Here is a 15,798-nt window from a genome sequence, read left to right as displayed (position 1 = left end):
AAGTCCATCTATTTTCAATAGTGATTCATATTTTGCTGTTTTTTTTCTAATACTTGACTTTCATAAATAGGAAACAAGACAAAGATAAAAGAGGAACAACAACAATAAGAACAAGAACAAAAAGAAGAAAGAAAGAAAGGAAGGAAGGAAGGGAGGAAGGAAGGAAGGAAGGAAGAAAGGAGAAAGTTGAGGTCCCAGCTCAAATGTTGGTCTCAGGCACTTGGTCTTTAATATAGAATTTATAGCACAGTTATGCAGGCAAATGTGTGCATTGGAGGAAAGAGAATACATGCCATCTGGACAGAGACATGTGCCCACACACATATACATACACATGTACACATTAGTGAACACACACATGAAGACAGGTATATGTACTTACACAAACATGATACAAACACAAGGCTTGACTCTCAAACATGGACAGATTTCTAAATTGTCTAGTTAAATCACATTTTTCTTTTTGCCTTAATGGGCACAACTATGAATGCGCAGCAGGACCCCAGCAACTCCCAGCATTCTCCAGGCCACCTTCGGGCTTCCATTTTACTTTGTTGAGATGAGACAGATTAACAGATTATTGGATGCCAAGACAGTCACTTGATGTTTCTGACTCTAGAGGCAGAGGCATCAGCTTCAAAGATACCAGTCAGATAAAAAAAAAAAAAAAAAAAAAAAAAATTGAACTAAAAGATAGATGCCAGAGGAAACAGAAGATTGAAAGGACTCGTGGCAGCTGAGGGCTGAGAATATTGGCAGCTATTTCTTATGACATGGATCAAACTCACTGAAAAGAAACCCTAGGAGACAAGAAAATAGTCATCTTCTCCTTTGCCCCCTCACTTCATGTAACTAATGCCATACACAGGATGCATTAAAGAGTCAGAATGACACACGGTTGTCTGTCTGTCTGTATTTCTGGAGAGCTGTGAGATACTGTAGTCCTCACTTTCCAAAACTAAAGAGATGTTGGTGTATACAATACACCAACTTTATGAAAACATTACACTTTATGAAAACATTACAACTTCCAAAGTCGTGGTCTATATTTAGCAGGTGATTAGAGCAGAGTGTGATATTGAACACTTCTTCACAAGTGCAAGCCACACTTTATTATTATAATCATTCATGATTTCTATTTCTGGAAAAGGATAGGGGTACTTCACAGGCATCATGACACCAATGCATATGAAATTATCCTTTGGAAACTTGCCCAACACCTTTTGTAAATATGAACACATAGCCATCATTATTCACACAGACATCTGTATTTTCTCAGAGAGTGTCTCCTCAGGTTGTATTGATAACCCATATAACACTCCAATGTCAGAAAAGTCAGAGTTTGGTGACATAGGAATCACTAGATAACAGATGGAGAGGCTCAAAAGACAGTTGAGTGGTTTCTGGATTCTAGGATATGTGTGCAAAATTCTGGCACACCTACGTGTGTGCATCCCAGGATGAAGATTCATGGCTTCTTCAGATATGAAAATGAATCGTGTATCCTCAAAATGTAGACAGCCTTTTTAAGAAGTAGACATGTGGAGTCTAGATGGACGGAGGAAATGAAGAATGCCTGTAGAAGCATCTGGAGATTCATGAGACCAGTTCTGGAGGGAGGGGTTGCATCTGGAGCAGTCAGTGTTGTTCAGGAACTCAAAAGACTTGACTGGGGGGAAGCATCTTAAGAAATTGAACAGGGAGAGCTACAAACAGAGTACCTCAGGCACTTTCTGTGTATTAGGTCCAAGTCTGTCCTAGAATGAAGCAAGTGTGCTTCCTCCAAGTCTTTAGCTGAGTCTCCTCCCTTCCATGGATCGGTAGGCTGCAGGTCATTAACACTCTGCTAAGACATAGTCACCCATGGTTTCTTCTGGGAAGATAAGACACCCAGGGAGAGACATTATTGGCCAAGTATCATCTTGTCCTGTCCATTTTTACCTCCTCTATCTGACCATGCTTGTCCAGGGACTCCACTGGATTCCAGAGATCATTATCTCTCCATATGGCACTGTTTAGTAGCTGTCTAACTGCTTTCCTTGTCACCTAACTCACCCCCTCCCAACCCTTTCACAAGCACAGACATTGTTCACTTTTGCTTTTGTGATTTTACTAACTTCCCAAGCGACATAATGTTTCACAGGACTATGTAGCCTGGCTTCTGTCTTCTTCTCATTTTCCAATGTGTGTGTGTGTGTGTGTGTGTGTGTGTGTGTGTGTGTGTGTGTGTGTGTGTGTTCTAAGAGAGAGTCTCACAAAGTAACCAACCCTTAAATCATGGCAATTGTTTTCCTGACATTAGGGTCACAAACTACCACACCTGTCTTCCATCCCCTTTCTTGATGTAATTTGAGCATTTCTTCAAGTGACTTCCCAAATGTTTTCATTCTCAGAAGTCTTTAGCTGCTCTTTTCATAAATCCCATTCCATTCCACAATAGGTTTAGGCTCTGAGACCAGTGACTTTCTCAACCTCAACTCCCTGACTCTACCTTAAATAACACCTGCAAAATAGTAGGTGCCTAGAAGGTGTTTCCTAAATGGGGAACTTCCAATCTGGAGAAGACAAAACAACACAAAATGTCCCCAGCGACGTTCTGGTATTCACAAAGAAAAGAGCATAGAAGTCTCATTTTCTGCAGGAATATGTGTCCTGGAGAAAGAAGTACCATGACATTTCCTCCATGCCCCTACTCACCTGAAGCCTTCTTTTTCCTTAAGATCAGGAACAAAATCGCAACAAAGAAGATGACACAAATGATGATCCCACTGATGGCTCCAATAATCAGGGACTGAGATGGCAAGGGCTCTAAAATCCAAATACAAATTCAAGTCTATGACTGCCACATCCCAGCCCAGAGAAGACCTTTCTGTCACAGCCAAGGTAATCACCTCTATGGCAGACAACCTCTGCCCTGAATGCCCATCCTTACCCCAGATGGCAGTGAGGGGCTGATCCAAGCCTGGGTGTTCCACTTGACAGGTGAAACTTGTCTCATCACCAGGGGCCACAGCCAAGGTCATCTGGGCCTGATAGGTCCCATCCCCATTAGGCAGCACATCCACAGGGTTGACATCCTTGGCATCCAGTGGCTGGTTGTCCTTCAGCCACTTCATAGTGATGTTCTGAGGGAAGAAGTTCAGAGCCTGGCACCTCAGAGAGGTCCCTGCAGGAGCCCAATGATGAGTCACCTTCACCAAAGGAGGCACTTGATGGAAAGAGGAAGGAGAGGGCCATGTTTTACCCTGGGCAGGAGGACTGATATTTTTCCTTTCCTTTGTGGTAGAAAGAGCACACCCTTCTCAGAAAAACCAGCTGCAGCAGGTGCCATTTGGTATCCTGAAACTGGCTTCAAAATTTGATTTGATACTAATGAAGTACCACAAGGAGAACAGCTACTTCGGTCAGCTTCCCTGTTTAACACCTGCTTCCCAGGCCCTCTGACCAGGCAGACATTCCCCTTTCTGTGGAGCATATTTGACTTGGACTCTGTTCATCTGGTTGAGCCTAATAACCATTCTTGTAGGAAAGAGCCTTGGTAAGCTGGGAGCAATCATCGAGACTTCTGTAGTTTAGGGAAATAATCTTTAATTGCTAAAGGATTCTGCTGCTCAGATGAGTGATGATGTTTGGTATTTTCATCTGACAATGATATTTCTGTATTCTTAAAAGACATAATAAATACACACAGGGTTCGTGGCTCCATCAGAAGAACAGCACCAACGCTTCCTTTCAAGCCACATTCATGAAGAAAATAAGGTTGTAGTTCATAGCTGTGTTGTACACCTCAATGTGAAGTGACACCTCTATCCCAAATAGTGGTTCACACTTTGATATCAAGGGTTTGGGAAGCCGAGGCAGGAAAATTGCTGTGTCTGTAGCTAGTCTGGCCTGCATAGTGATATCTAGGCCAGCCTACTTTAAAGTGTGAGAGACCATCTCAAGAACAAAAACAACAAACAAACAGATAAGCAACAACAAAAAAAGTCATAATGGCATTATCCAGGTGTGGTTTATGATTGTAATCCTAGAACACAGAAAGCTGAGGCAGGGTGATTTCTGGGAGATTGAGCCCAGGGTAGGTTATATATTGAGTAAGTCATCTGGGCGTGGGGACAGATGTGGACATGACCTGGGAGAACTAGGTCTGGGGTCAGTGACTCCAGAGGCTCTCTCTTGCTTCCTGGTTGGAGATAGATAGCATCCAGAGGCATCCTTGGGACAGGAACCTGCTGGCGGTCATCTGTCTCAGTTGTAAGTGATTATTTCCTGAATAAACATCCATCAGCCTATCTGCTTTCCCTCCATCTTTATCATGATAATGAATAAAATGGAAATTTTAGGATTGAGAAAGTACTTTCTCAAAACTTGTGAATGATAGAGTTGAGCTGGCACCTTGGATTCCCCCCCACTCCCACTCAAGAGTGAGGTCCCTCCTCATACCTTGCTGCCTCAGAAGCCCTCTCCCCAGCTGCAGGAACTGTTTCAGTTGCTCAGGACAGTCCCTCTCCAAGTAGTCCTTGTTCTGCCTGGCCCGGACCTTGTGCTCTTCCCACTCCACCTTGGTGGTCCAAGCCCCTGGCTCTGCTGCTCTCCAGTCCAGTGTTTTGGGGCAGAATTCAAGGTGGTCTTGCCCATCATACCCATACTTCCAGATGCCGCTGGTACTGTTGTCTTCATGCACCTCACAACCCAGGATCACCTGCAGGATGTGGGACTCCGGCATCACTCCCAGCTTAGTGACTGGAAACAAAGAAGTAGGTGTTGTACCCACCAACCCTAGGTATCAAACCATCAGGACAGACAACTATCTCTCCCTTCTGTGTCCCCTGTCCCCCATCAGGATCTCATGCCCACAATTGTCTACTTCAAGATGCATGCCCAGGGTAGCAAAATAGTGCCATGCTCTGACTACCACAGGGAGGTGACTTGCCCTTCCACATACCCTTACTGTGGTTATAGTTATCCATGATATTCCAGAAGTCCACAATGAACATGTGGTCCCACCCTTTCAGGCTCTGACTCAGCTGAAGCCATAGCTGGCTTGAGGTCTGATCCAAGATCCACGGGGCCCGGGGCTCAGCACGGCGACTCTCATGATTGTAGGACACGAAGAGCTGGTCATCCACGTAGCCCATAGCCTCAAACAAAGGCAGCCCGAGTTCTGTCTCTGAGGCACCCATGAAGAGGTAGTACAGAGAATGTGACCCTGGGGAAGTCAGCAGACATTCAGAATGGGCAGCAACTGGCATCAGAAGGCAGAGCTTCCACAGACCTGGGTCAGCTCCTGCTATCACAGGAGCAAGTCCTCCCTGTGGAGTGACACAGTTCTCTTCCCAGCACAACCCCAGCTGCTCTGGCCTTTTGCTCTAACTCTGCCCACCTTTTTGACACTCCCCCCTTGAGGTGATGAGTTACCTTGGAACCCAGATTCTGGAAAGTCCTTGGGTTTCTCTACCTATGGGGACCAAGCTAAGGAGCTGCTGCTCAATTTGTTAAGTTAAAAGCCCTAAGGAGTTGGAGGAATTTGCCCTACTTCCAACTCTGACTGTTTCCATGTGTAGATATTGGCTGACAAATGCTGGTGAGTGTGCTGATACATAGCTCAGGACAACTTGTCAGCAAACAGAAGGGGTTCCAGGAAAGGAAACTGACAGGAACTCTCACCTTGAGGCTTTCCCAAGTTTCTCTCAGTTCCAGAACAGAGTTGCTCAGGGGTGCAATCTTAGTACTTTGAATGGCACCTGGCATGGGGTCAGTGCTTCACAAATGCTTGTTGGCCTGGAGTCAGTGGTTCACTCATACTTCTAACCCTAATACTCTGGAGGCAGGAGGATTGTCTCAGCCTTGAGGCCATCCTGGTGTGCACAGGTGAGTTCCTACCCATCTGAACTACATACGGAAACACGACACACCCGTGTGTGTGTGTGTGTGTGTGTGTGTGTGTGTGTGTTTGTGTGTGTGTTTGTGTGTGTGTAAAGAAGGATCATCTTGGAGATTATGAATTTTTTTTTCAACTGGAGGAAAGCTCTAAGGTGAGAGCCAGTTAACTAGCAATAACTGCTGCTTCCCAGAGTATAACTAGTTAAAAAAAAAAAAAAAAAGGATCACAGATCCAAATGCTATTAAAGTGTATTAAGCAGCACTTTGGCATTCTTTAGAAAAAGTCCTTTAACTCTTTGTTAGTTTGCAAATCAACAAAGCCCAGCTGAACAAGGACCTCTAGAACAGGTGTTCTCTGGCTGTGGGTGGAGACTCCTTGGGGCATATCAGATCTCCTCCACACCAGATATTTGCATTATGATTCACAGCAGTAGCAAAATTACAGTTATGAAGTAGCTGTGAAAATAATTTTATGGTTGGGGGGTCACCACAACCTGAGCAACTGTGTTAAAAGGGTCACAGCCTTAGGAAGGTTGAGAACCACTGCTCTGGAGGTGCCCAAAGGGTGGCACTGCCAAAGGGCGCTGACCCCACCCACAGTGAGTGAAAGGGTGTGGAAGCCTAGCATTCCCTGTCATCAGACTCCTGGACTCTCTTCTTAACCGACCTTACCTCCTTCCAAGGGTTAAGGCACAAAGATAATGTCCCACACCTGATGTTCCCTGGATTACAGGGATATCAAGGCCTCAGGATAGGATACCCCCAACCCACAAACGCATGAGGATAACTAATTATGAGGTCAAGGCAGCACACCGACGCAGAAGAAATATTTATGTAGTGCTCTAACAACGAACACTTTATGGACTTCTTAACCAGCACAGTTACCAACCACAAGGGCTGTCAGAGTCCTGGCTACTTTCTTAAAATCTTTGTTTACACTGTTCACATCTATTTGTAATAGAAACAACGTTTCTAGATGAAAGAACAGTTTCCAAGAGAGAGGAATTTCATCCACGTCTCCCTCTCCAAATGACCTTCGCCTCTTGTCACCAAAAGATAATACAGTGGGGTGAGACCCAACACTCCCAGGGCTCACAGGACAAACATCTAAGTCTCTCCCTGCACCCGGAAGGGAAAATGCCAGAGGCGACTTTGGTTGCTCTTGGTGAAAAATTCCAGATCCCTGGTGAGTATGGGTGGTAGAGGATAGGACAGCTCAAAATAAAAACAAAAGGAGATCTGAGACTGAGACCAGTCTCAGCTCTGTCAAGGCAGCTCCTCACACAGGTACTTAGACTAGCCACACTGGGCTAGAGCAGGGGAGGAATGTGCCCTGGGCAGCTAGTTGTGTGACAGATGTCCCCTCAGGGTTCTGCATGGGGAGAGCTAGAAAAGGGACTCCGGAGGGAGGCCTTACAACTCTAAAGTGACAAATTCCCTGCTCCAAGAAAGCCACTTTCGGTTTTGTGCTCCACACCCCCACTTTCCCCTCCCGCACTCACGGGGTGCCCGCGCCGCCTGCGGGGCCGTGGACCACACCAGCAGCACCAGCAGCACAGGGAGTCCAGCTGATAGGTCCATGTCCCCAGCCTGGTCCGCCTCTCTTCAGTAGGATCTGGAAACGTGGAGGATCCAAGAAGTCACCCTGGAGCCATTGCTGAGTCTCTGAAACTCTCAGACAAAACTTCCTGGCAAGCGAAATCCCTTTCCGGGACATTGGTGGAAAGAAACAAGCCCTAAGTCTCAGTGGCTCAAGTATGTGACCCCAGCATTGAGGCAGAGATTGCAGTAAATTCAAGTCCAGTCTGGAGTACATAGTGAATTACAGTCCAGTTTAGGCTACAAAGTAGGGGTGGGGGGAAGGGAGGGAGAAACACACACACACACACAGAGAGAGAGAGAGAGAGAGAGAGAGAGAGAGAGAGAGAGAGAGAGAGAGAGAGAGAGAGAGAGAGAGGAAGGGAGGGGGAGAGGGGGGAGAGAGAGGGAGGAGGAGAGAGAGAGAGAGAGAGAGAGAGGGAGGGAGAGAGAGAAGGGGGGAGGGGAGAGACAGACACAGAGGTTAAAAAGAAAAGGATTATCCAGGACTTGCACTCTGTATCCCTGAAGCTGAGGGCGCTTCCTTGTGAAATGCTCAGTGGCCCAGCAGCCCCCTCAACACTCCTTAAATCACTATGCATGCTGTGAATTGAGAAAACTTATCTCACAAATTTGAGATTTAAATATTCAACAATTTCACACTCAATATCTAAATTCTGGCTTAGGCATTGCAATCATGCTAATAAATTTAATGTATATTTATTCAAAGCCTTAAAGTATCTAACAAATTACCAAGTGGTACCTTTCTAAGGCATTTTGGCATTTTTGAGAAGAAAACCAAATTAGGAAAGGAAGGGCTCTAAACTGAATGTGGGTAGTCGAAATAAGGTTGAGAAAATGGGTACCTAGCATTTGGTTATATTTTCTTTTTCTTTCTTGTTACTAAAAAATAAATCACATTATAATGTGATTCATGTGTCCAATATGTAAAAGTCAGTGGGTTTGGGTATATTTGATGAAGTTAAGCAGCCATTACCAATAAATTTTAGAATATTTACATTTTCTAACTCACTCAATTTTAGCCATCACCACTCTAATTTCTTTGTACTCCCAGCCCCCTAACCCCCAAGCTGAACAATCATTCATCTACTTTTCCTTTAATTCTGAGATGCCCTACTAATAGAATCTATACTTCCTGTAGCTGGTGTGTGTGTGTGTGAGAGAGAGAGAGAGAGAGAGAAAGAGAGAGAGACAGAGAGTGACAGACAGAGAGACAGAGAGACTTCTGTAGTATAGCCTACTGTTAGCCTACACATTGCTTATCTCTCACAAGGATTCACGACTCCACATTTTATCCGTTCCTTGGCTTGTGAAATGCTTCCATTTTCTGATTTGGGGAATAACGTTGTCATGGACATCGGAATACATTTTAATGTGTCCTTATTATCTTATTGCTCTTACATACACACCCGTGAGTAGAGGTTGTTAGTGACTATTATAGATATTTTTAACAAATGGCTAGACTGTTTTGCAGCAGCTGTAGACACCATTTCACCATCCTATCAGCAGTATACAAGAGCTCTGATTTCTCTACATCCATTATTGTCCATCTTTATAACTTTAGCTAATCCACTATGTAGGAAATGGCACCTCAGCAGTGTTATAGAACATCACTTTGCCTGTTTATTGTCAATTTGTAAATCTTTGGTGAAATGTCCTATCAGATCCTTACTCTTTTGAGGGGGTGGGTGGGTGGGTGATTTATTGTTTGTGTCATCAAAGTATGTTTCTCAATATTATTTGTAACAAATGAGTTTGGGGAGACTACTTGCCCTCAGAATGTGTCTTTTGTCCTGTAAAATCACTTTTTATCTTGTCTAATCTTTGACTAAGCATCCATCCCTCGTGATGCTGCAATGGATATATATCTTGCTGCTGTAAATGCTTGTGCATTTTCCTTTTTTCCTCTTAAGTTCTTACAGCACTTTCATCTGGTTCTCATCTGCCACTAAAGCTTAGTACCTCAAGGAAATGAACAAGTACTTGCAAAGTTACATCAACAACAGACATATATCCCATGGGGGACATATCTGTTATCAGTTACCTCTTAAAATCTATGAGAAATAAACACCAGAGGTCTTGTTAATACTCCCACCCTGTCTCACACATAGATACATTTACATGATCTTCCTTGATGGATAAACATCTACCTAACCTCCCCCTCTCTACTACTCATGTGTATGTGCTAAATGCTCTAACTGTTAACTCCACAAATATACACCTATACCTGATATCAGCAGGAGGGAAGTGGGTGTTACAAGTAGTTTTCCCACCGGCCTTGTCCCACAGCTGCACCAGCCTCAAATAACTGTATTAGATATAATGCTGTTAGCCTATTACTAGTATTTCTTATTGGCAAACTCTGTCTTAAATATTAACTTATCTCTATTAATCTAAGTATTTCCACGTGATCTTATCTTACCAAAGAGAGGGCCCGGCATTCTTCTCTCTCAGTCCTACATTTTGAAACTCCTCCCTACTACTTCCTGGAATCCTCCTTGTCTCCTAGTCCCGCGTATTCTGCTTTCCCATTGGCCAAAAGTGTTTTATTCATTAATCAATATGAGAAACATATTTACAGAATGGCATCTCCCATCACGTGGGAAGTGAGGCAAAATTACAAAAACCAACCTGTTGCATTGTTGCATAATCTGAATTTTTTTTTTTTTTTTGTTTTGTTTTGTTTCTAGACAGGGTTTCCCTGTGTAGGTTTGGAGGCTGTCCTGGAACTCGCTCTGTAGACCAGGCTGGCCTCAAACTCACAGAGATCCGCCTGACTCTGCCTCCGGAGTGATGGGATTAAAGGCATACACCACAGACACCTGGCTTAATAGTGTAAATAGAGATCAATAAAGGTTTTAAAAATACATTTCTGTGAGCATATATGCATTTGTGTGTTTGTTTATTATATTTGAGATATGTGTGAGGGCATGTGGGCACACGTGGAAATCAAAGGACAGCTTGCAGGTGTCATGTCAGTTCTCTTCTTCCACTATGTGGGACTTCGAGAATGAACTCTGCAGGCTGAAGTTTCTGCTCCCAATTAACCACACAGAGGCTTAATATTAATTACACATTCTTGGCCAATAGCTCAGCTTTGTTATTAACTGATTCTTACATTTAAATTACCCCATAGCTCTTATCTTGTTACCTCATTTTGTACTTATCCTGCTTCCTCTGCATCTGGCTTCTGACTTCTGGCTGTGCCCTTCTCCCTTCCAGCATTCTCAGTTTGGCTCTACCAACTAACATCATCCTGTTCAGCTACTGGCCGGTGAGCTTCTTTATTAAACCAATCACAGTAACATGTATGCATACAGTGTAAAGGAATAGTTCACATTTCTCCCTTTTTTGCCCAATTAAAAAGGATGGTTTTAACTTTAACATAGTAAAATTATATACAACAGAAACAGTTATCAAGTAAGAACTACAGTTACAATCTCTAGTCTACTTGTATTTGGCAACATTAGAGAAAGTATTCTATTATCTATTTTATCTTTGTGACTCTAAAGTTTTATAACTAAAATTTATCTTTTATCATAATTAAGGAAACTTTTACTTTGACCATCTAGTCTTTAGCTCCATCAAAGACCCAAGAAGGTCTTTCTGAATGAGATTCCTGAGATCTAATCTTTTTTGTTTAGTTTTTTGACCATTATCAATAACAACTTGTAACCACCTACCCCCACTTAAGTGATAACAGACATTTATAACCAATATGTTGGGGATGTGGGCATCATTCTCTAGACTACATCTTGTTGTTTGGGGGGCACTGGTAAAATTTAGACTCCAAGAAAATTTAGGATAATGGTTAGGAATTGACTGTAGTATTCTGTGAGGCTGGGTCATCTCAGTCGGCATCCATTTTTGTTGGTGTCTGGTTCCTTGTTCTGAAAACACTTAAACTTTTAAAGATAATGTACATATCTGTATTAATACAACTATAGACTATGTATTATACATATATCAACCAAAGATTATTTTTTTTGTTTTATGTTTGAGCAGGCAAAATGTATGTTACATGTTTTATAGCTTTTCTAGGTTAATTTCTTTCTGTTTGTAGCCAAGGTTTCAGGAGGTTTTCCTTGATCAAACCTGTTTATCTTTAATCTTGAATGAATCCATAGCCTCTCATTTCCTGTGGAAATAAAAGCAGAGCATCTTCCCCAAAGTAACATATCTTTTGCTGCCATTTTGGAGTAAAGAAGTTTTAAAATATATAAGTTGGATTAATCCAGCAGCCTTAATCTAGTGTTTCTTAGCAGTGAAAAAATTAAAGATAACACAATAACATAGTATTGTTATCCAGACTTTTTGTGTATTATCCATCTTTATGTAGCTTTTTTTTTTCTTTTAAATTACTTTACTCCCACCTTTAGGGACTTTACTTCATTATTCTTAAACTTTAGTATATATACCAATTTTTACCCCCTTTTCTCTCCCAAGCCTATGAAAAATTTAAAACACAATGTGAGCCATTTAGAGGTTTTTCTTTTTTCTTTTTTCCCCTGTCTGGATATATCTTATTACAGAATGGGAGATGTCATTCTGTAAATATGTTTCTCATACTGGTTAATGAATAAAGCACTGTTGGCCAATAGGAAAGAAGATAGGAGGGACTAGGCAGTAGTATATCACCGCTGGCAGCTGCCTCTTCCCACAGGTAGCTTCTGGGAGACATGTTTTGTTACTTAGGCCAGCAAGAGACACAGGAGGCTAGGAAGCCGAGTCTAACTCTGTTTTTGTGCATTTAGAACTTTTTAAAAAAGCTTTCTCAAGGTTTATGTGGATGTATGCAGCCCTAGACATTGGGCACCATTTATAGGCAGAAGTTTCTGTCTCTCAAGCTGCTCCCCATTAACCTCACAGAGCCTTAATATTAATTATAAATTCTCTGCCAGTAGCTCAGGATATTATGTTTAAATTGACCCATTTTTTTTCCCTGTGTTTTGCCATATGGCTCATGGCTAATTTTGTACATGTCCTCCTTTCTCTGAATCTCCTGACTCCACCCTTTTTCCTCCCAGCATTCTTAGTTTGGCTCTACCACCTAACCTCTTGTGTTCAGCTATTGGCCAGTCAGCTTCTTTATTAAACCAATCATAATTAGCTGTATTCACATAGTATAAAGGGATATCCCACAGATCAGATTGACAGGCTTATCAGTAAGCACCAGCCAAGGATAAATTTGCTAACATCAAAATTAGTATTTATTGTCAGTAATGTAAAAGGACAAGTTCGTAACTAGAATGTAAAAGTAAAAAGTGAGATAATCCTTCAGTACTCTGTGAATATGTATTACTTTCATTAGTTATTTAAAAGCTGACAGGTTGGTAGCCAGGCAGGAAGTATAGGCAGGGCAGCCAGAAGCAGAAGACTCTGGGAAGAAGAAGGCAGAGTCATGGAAATGCCAGCCAGCCACTAAGGAAGCAGGACATGTAGTAAATGAGGTAATAAGCTATGGGCTAAGTAGCAAAGCATAGATAATTAATTTAATTAAAATGTAAGAGCTAGCTAGTAAGAAGCCTGGACTATCAGCAGAGTATTTGTAAAAAATATAAGCCTCAGTGTGTTTATTTGAGAATGACTGAGGGATAGGAAAATTCCACCTACAAGGAATTTTTATAGATCAACAAGCTGAAGATAGAAGCTCAAAAGCAGAACTGGATAAAGAAATGAACATAAATGGATATATTGAAGAGCCCCAAACATGTGGTAATCAAGGAAATGTGAAAAGTATTTCATTTTGCATTAGCAAGTTGGAAAGTTAGAAAGTTGAGTAATGCCCTTCATTGATAGGGATAAAGACCTGGGGATCCTTATGCATTAAGGAAGGAAGGTCAGGCTATGGCTTCCACTCCATTTATGGTTTATAATTCAAAAGGCTCATGAGGCAGTGTCAGCAGGTCTGCTTACTTCATTGAGGTAATGGAATTCTGTACTGTATCAAATTAGAGCACTGCATGTCAGTTAATGCATTGAGGAAATCTCAATGTGGGGGCAACAAAATGTGTTGACCTTACATTAAGAAATAAATACACATAAAAATAAAAAACCACATATTTCCCTATTGAATTAGTTTGACCAAATTTAAATTCTCCACTTGTTTCCCTCTGTCTTCCATCTTCCTTAGTCTGTGCTTATTGGCCTATCTGTTGTCAGTTGTGTATGTATGATCTGCCCCTGGTGCCTATCTATTGTACCTGTGTGTGTGTGTGTGTGTGTGTGTGTGTGTGTGTGTGTACCTGTTTGTATCTGTGCCCATGACTGGAGAGGAGCTTTCCTCTGTATTTATTGGACTAGACAGAAAACATGGTACATGCGATGAACAAGGGATTCTTTTCAGAGATCTTTAACAGAGATTTCCAAAAGTAAGTTTACTGACAATGACTCAGAGTAGCACTCAAAAGCATAGAAATGTTAGGAACCTATATTCAGATGTTGCTTCCAATAATTATGAGATATTTGCTTTAAAGTTTCTTTCAAACTATTGACTGCTTTCAGTAAATGATAACACACACACACACACACACACACACACACACACACAATTCTGGAAAGGAGTGCATAACTTAAGATTAAATACATGTATTTAGCTTAGGTTCCAATAGTTGATTACATGGGAAATCAAGATATAAGGTAGGTTTCATTGTTCTCTTATAGGCAGGTTAAACTAAAATAAGCTGAGTACACAGTAGGATAATAAGGTAAGTACATAGCCTTAAATAATCTCAAGGCTTGTTATTAACTTGGTGGCAAGGTTTGGAAAGAGTTAATTTTCTTTGAAGGCAAGAGGTATTTTCATAAAAACATATCACTACAGCAATATATTCAATGACCATATTCACCATAAGACATGCCTTCAATAAATGGAAAATGCACGCAAGCAAAACAGAATGTGCTATTATGGATTCGTTCAACCAAACATATCTATGGAATTTATTGCAAGTTTTCCTTGAACGGTGGGTGGAGAGTGACTGAGAGAGACAAAGGGAATATGTTGGCAGAGTGAGCACACACATATGCCCTTCCACACTGATGGTGTTCCTGGCAGGAACTGGTGAATGGATCTGGAAGATCAAGAACATTCTATAACCCACTTGCTGAATACAGTCAATGGCTGCAGTGAGCTCTCACTGCTTAAAGGAGTTTGGAGCTAGTAGTGTAGAAACTGTTTTCTGGCCTAAAAACCCAGAAGCTAACTCTACAGTAAGCTGTGTTCCCTCTTTTCCCCCATGGTGATGCAATATTATAGAAATATCTCTTCCATCATAAGACACTGGAACTTTTGCTGGATGTCACAGCCATAGTTAATAATACACCTTGAGGTCACTTAAGACTGAAAATTTCTACCTTTCTGTGTACTTAGTCTATTTAACCTGCCTTTAAGAGAACAATGTAACAAACAACTTACTTGTCTTGATTTTCCACATAGTCAACTTTTACAACCTAAGCTAATGCATAGCTGTAATTTTAAATCATTACCAAAGGGTAATGTGTTGTGGGGTATTCACCAGATAAGACTGACATGTGTTTAAGCTAATAGAGGGTCTTCATTAGCTGGATGGGGGCTATAGTGGGTGCTTGGCATCCCAGTGTAGCACTGAGTCTGTTTTAGGGTGAGCTTTTAAGCACAATAGCCATGTCCTGGGTTGACATGAGTTAACAAGAACAGTTAGCCAGAAGTGGAATTACATAAGCCAAAAGGCACAGTTTATACATTTAGAGACTTTCACAGAACTTTGATGGAGTAAGTCCTTGCTTTAGTTTTGGCAGGTGGGGCTGTCTACAATAATTCTTGAATTAATCACACAGATAATAAACAATGACTTTTTCCATTCAGTTTGCTACCAGTTCAGTTGGAAACCAGTTAGAGATAGTACAACTATAAAGATTTCTGCAAAATATTCCATTCCTTCCCCATGTGATACTTTCTGTTCAATAAAAGAGAGAACAAAGACCTTATAAAAAAAAAAAAGACACAGACACAGGACAGATTCACAAGACAAACTCCACGCAGGCACAGATTCAGACTTACACACCATACTGGAAGGACAAAAGCCACAGGGATATGGCATAGGGAATTGCAAGCTAGGCTTGCTCTTGGGTAAATGACACTAAGTGGAAGTGCTTTGGTATCTTTACTTAATGTGACACTGATGCGTTATTGGTGACTCTGAGTTTGTCATGAATGCATTCACATACAATTACTCCTGACTGATTAGACTAACTTCCTCAAAGCACAAAATATGCCTGCTAAAGTAAGCATGCACACAGCTCTGTAGGGTCAAATAAAAACTGTGAACAGAAATACAC

General features: G+C 41.7%; 2 protein-coding genes across 2 annotated transcripts in view; one reads left to right on the top strand and one right to left on the bottom strand.

Annotated features, from left to right (window-relative positions):
- The window catches only part of LOC127229472 (histone H2B type 1-C/E/F/G/I), a 60,491-nt gene that overhangs the window by 20,348 nt on the left and 24,345 nt on the right, over positions 1–15,798 (top strand). The gene's annotated exons all lie outside the window — the stretch shown is intronic.
- Hfe (homeostatic iron regulator) lies at positions 1,250–7,736 on the bottom strand. The gene is made up of 6 exons (XM_051194565.1): positions 7,386–7,736; positions 4,946–5,209; positions 4,444–4,743; positions 2,933–3,208; positions 2,698–2,808; positions 1,250–1,873 (listed from the first exon to the last, which is right to left on the bottom strand). The coding sequence occupies exons 1-6, from the start codon at positions 7,462–7,464 to the stop codon at positions 1,836–1,838; spliced, it is 1,068 nt and encodes a 355-aa protein (XP_051050522.1). The 5' UTR covers positions 7,465–7,736; the 3' UTR covers positions 1,250–1,835.

Source organism: Phodopus roborovskii, unplaced genomic scaffold (assembly GCF_943737965.1).
Source record: "Phodopus roborovskii unplaced genomic scaffold, PHOROB, whole genome shotgun sequence".
In the NCBI taxonomy this organism is placed as follows: domain Eukaryota; kingdom Metazoa; phylum Chordata; class Mammalia; order Rodentia; family Cricetidae; genus Phodopus; species Phodopus roborovskii.
The sequence above is the reverse complement of the archived record's forward strand: the minus strand, read 5'-3'. Positions and strand labels throughout refer to the sequence as shown.